The sequence below is a fragment of the Urtica dioica genome, chromosome 5 (genome assembly GCF_054948205.1).
Source record: "Urtica dioica subsp. dioica isolate 48M chromosome 5, U.dioica_male_clone48M_v1_H2, whole genome shotgun sequence".
In the NCBI taxonomy this organism is placed as follows: Eukaryota; Viridiplantae; Streptophyta; class Magnoliopsida; order Rosales; family Urticaceae; genus Urtica; species Urtica dioica.
The window spans coordinates 32,806,834-32,810,564 of NC_142760.1; the positions used below are offsets into that span (position 1 = coordinate 32,806,834).

The 3,731-nt window shown below is 40.9% G+C and overlaps 1 protein-coding gene across 1 annotated transcript; it reads left to right on the forward strand.

Moving 5' to 3' along the window:
- Positions 1–2,648: 2,648 nt before the first annotated feature.
- Positions 2,649–3,500, forward strand: LOC149397958 (uncharacterized). The gene is made up of 2 exons (XM_089614408.1): positions 2,649–2,828; positions 2,934–3,500. The coding sequence occupies exons 1-2, from the start codon at positions 2,649–2,651 to the stop codon at positions 3,498–3,500; spliced, it is 747 nt and encodes a 248-aa protein (XP_089470534.1).
- The last annotated feature ends 231 nt before the right edge of the window (positions 3,501–3,731 follow it).

Genomic DNA, 3,731 nt, shown 5'->3' on the forward strand with positions numbered 1-3,731 from the left:
TTTCGATGTTAAAAGAAGAGAAAGCCCACAAGCCCCAAAGAGAACAGTCATTTGGGCTTAAAAAATGACTATACAATCATAATTTCGATGTTACAACATCTCAACCGTGAATATGAGCTTATACATTAATTTCGATAAAACCGTGAATATCATGCCCACAAGGAAAGCCTACGAATAAGCTCTCGGCTTCACTGTGTCTACAGGCCCACAGCATCGCACGTCTAATCTTTTGATCAAAGCCCAATGATGATAAGATGAAGAGATATTTCCTTATGTAGGACTAATTTAAGGGATATTTCCGTTTTCCTACTATTTTCAAAAATTTACCAAACTAGGACTAGTAAATAAAACCCTACCCTAAGTCAAATGAGAGATAAAAAAATTCTACCTATTATACCCTCGTACTAATTACCAACCTACCATCTTCCCCAATAAAATCTCTTCTTTTTTTCTCTTTCTTTCTCTTTTTCCCCGCTCAGCCCTTCGAGCTCATCCTAATTTTTTTCCCAGCTCATATCTCGGTGGTTGATCTCTCTCTCAGTCCAGCAAAGCTTCCCTTCTCTCTCGGAATCACATCTCGGTGGTGGATCCCAGCTTCCCTTCTCGCTCCGAGTGTTCGATTTTTCTGTCAGTCCACGTAATCATCTCTCTTCCTCTCGGAATCATCGCTGTTGTGGATCTCTCTCTCTCTCTCTCTCTCTCTCTCTCTCTCTCTCTCCAGCTTCCCTTCTCGATCGGAGTCATCGCTGCTAGCTGTGGAGTCCATAACAGCTCCGTCGTCGTATCCTCTGAATCTGCAAACCTCTGTTCCCCTGGGTCGCCAACCGAGAATATGCAAACTTCGAGTCGTCGGCTAAGTCTGTCGAGGGGGAAGTCCAGTGATCAAGTATGATTATTATGTAGCAGATTTATGGTGAACGAAACGTATAATTGATACATGTAAAGGAAAGCTACAAACATAGGGTTCCGGTCCTAGGTTTGTGTGTTTCTTTATTAGTGACATGTTAGATAATTAGTGATATCTGGGTAGACTATACATGTTTAAGATTTAGTGTGTCGTGTTAGGTGATTAGTGACATCATAGTATATTAGTGACATGTACATGTAGTTACTTGTTTTAAGTTTATTGACATGTTTGTTGATTAGTGACATTGTCATGTACCAGTAGTTAATTGTTTTAGGTTTAGTGGCATGTTTGTTGATTAGTGACCAGTTTATATTAGTAACATGTACAAGAAGGAATTATTTGAAGATGTAATGATATGTAAGTTGATTAGTGACATGTACAAGAAACTATTTGAAGATGCAGTGACATGTAAGTTGATTAGTGATATGTACTTGAGACAATGATTTGAAGATTTAGGGACATGTTAGCTAATTAGTGAAATCTGCATGTATTAGTGACATGTGGCGATTACTGACATGTTAAACTGTAGTGACATGTCGTGTTTGAGATTTTTGATGTGCAGTTATGAAAGGGGATATTTTTACATTCGTCAAGCATAACGGTGTATGGCTCATAGACGATTATTACCAAGCTGGTGTTACACATGCATTACTCATACCGCCGACGATAAACTACGAAGATTTTATGAAATTATTGTTTGCGGGTTCAGAGGGGAAGTTGAATCCAGAAATACATAGGTTGAAGGTTAAATACGAAACTGAATGAGTGGTAAAACCTGTAACGATTGACTCTGACTTGAGTTTGGCTTGTTATTTGCACATTGGGAAACAGAAATCGGATACAAGGAAATTATCCCTGGTTTCGGATATTTTACTGTTGGGCGAAGAAAACGACACTGCGCGTGTGGGTTCAACTCCGAACACAGTCGAGAGAGGTTGTGCAAAAGCTGAACATACAAAAGTCCCAACTCCACAAGACAGAGGTGCAGAAGTACCACCTCCACAAGAACGAGTTGCAGTCGAACCAAATCGAGAAGACCAACTTCTAGAAGACTCCACTCCAGCCTTACATGAGATGGGTAATGAGCGCGGCAGCGATGAAGCTGATGAATCGGGTGAGAGAGCATCTATTCTGGTGAATCGGGTGCGTCTTCTGAAGCGCATGGGTTAGCAATGAGTATGGATGAAGGATCTGTCGAAGTGGTTGATATCTATTCCCTAACAACTGTTTATAAATGAGTAATATACGCGAACAAAAAAGCATTGCAAATGCATTTGAGCTTGTTTGCGATTCAAAATCATTTCCGTTACAAGACCAGAAGCTCTACTCAAACGTATATCCATGTGGTTTGTCGCGATCCTATGTGCACTTGGGCTGTTCGGGCAGTTAGGATGAGGAACACGAGCATATTTCAGATTTGGAGGTGATTAAATCTGCCACTTACAAACTTGGTTTTTTTATGATTATTTGTATGATTATCTGTATGTATGAAGTATGTAGTCAGTTGGGACAAGTTTAGCTATATGCAAAGTGGTCTAAGAAGTAAGTAGTGATATATTTATCGATTTAGCCGTTGACATATGTCATAGCATCCGATCTTTTCAAATTCGACTCTGTTCATACATGTTCGACGAAGTTCAGACATGGAACACACCCTCAGGCCACCTGTACTTTGATAGGGACTTTTATGAAGGACTAATACAGAGATCCCACGTTGTCTCCCTATAGGCCGAGGGACATCATGGCTCACATGCAGAAGAATTATGGGGTGGACGTGAAGTATAAAAAATCTTGGAGAAGCAAAGAGAAGGCGTTGGAGTTGTTATACGGCACTGAGAAAGAATCTTTCGGTAATTTATCTTCTTTGAAGTTCATGATAGAGCAAACTAATCCAGGTTCATCCCTCGACATTGTGACCACTGTACGGGCCCGGTATTTCAAAAAAAATTTAATGTCTCTTAGCGCATGGAAACGAGGATGGAAGTGGTGTCATCCTGTCACTATTGTTGACGGTACGTTTTTGAAGAATTATTTTAAAGGTACTCTCTTTTCGGCCTGTGCGATGGACACAAACGAGCAGATCTTCCCCCTAGCATTCGGTGTTGGAGATTCGGAGACCACATCTGGGTGGGTTTACTTCTTGACGAAGTTAAGAGAGGCGATCGGGGAGAGGGAACATCAAGTCATCATGTCCGACAGGAACAAAGGAATAAAACGCGCCGTCGAAAAAGTATTTACTCACTCGGAGCATAGATACTGCATGTTCCATCTATTGCAAAATGTGAGAAATAAGTTTAAAGGATTGACGAAACAAGCGAAGTGGAAATTTTTCGGTGCTGCAAACGCGTACACGGTCGTTGAGTGGGAAAAGTTTATGGTTATGCTCGATGAGGAGAACCCAGCAGTCCGAGCCTATCTTATGGATGTCGGTCCAGCCAACTGGGCGCGCTCTCATTTCAGCGAGAAAAGGTACTCTATTATGACATCGAACAATGCCGAGTCTCTTAACGCAATACTTCTTAAAGCTAGGGAGTTCCCGATATCGAAGATCGTCGATTTCTTGAGGAAGAGAATGACAAAATGGTTTTTTTAAACGGAGGCAACATGCCACTGAAACCGTAACGCATCTTTCTGTTAAGGCACAACTCAAATTAGTCGGTTACATCGCGTCGGTTACATCGCGGAAGCTTCTGGAATGTAGGTACTAATTCAGTAAACCACATGTCGTTAGTCTTTGATATAAGTATTTATTTAGTTATATGATCGACTTTAGTGACATGTTACCATTTTAGCGACATGTTACCTTAGTAGTGACATGTTAACT

Bases quoted from the DNA above. Each gene is read 5' to 3' on its own strand.
- LOC149397958 (XM_089614408.1), top strand. From the start codon at position 2,649: ATGGCTCACATGCAGAAGAATTATGGGGTGGACGTGAAGTATAAAAAA. The intron at 2,829-2,933 runs GTACGGGCCCGG...ACGTTTTTGAAG, and splicing joins CCCTCGACATTGTGACCACT to AATTATTTTAAAGGTACTCT.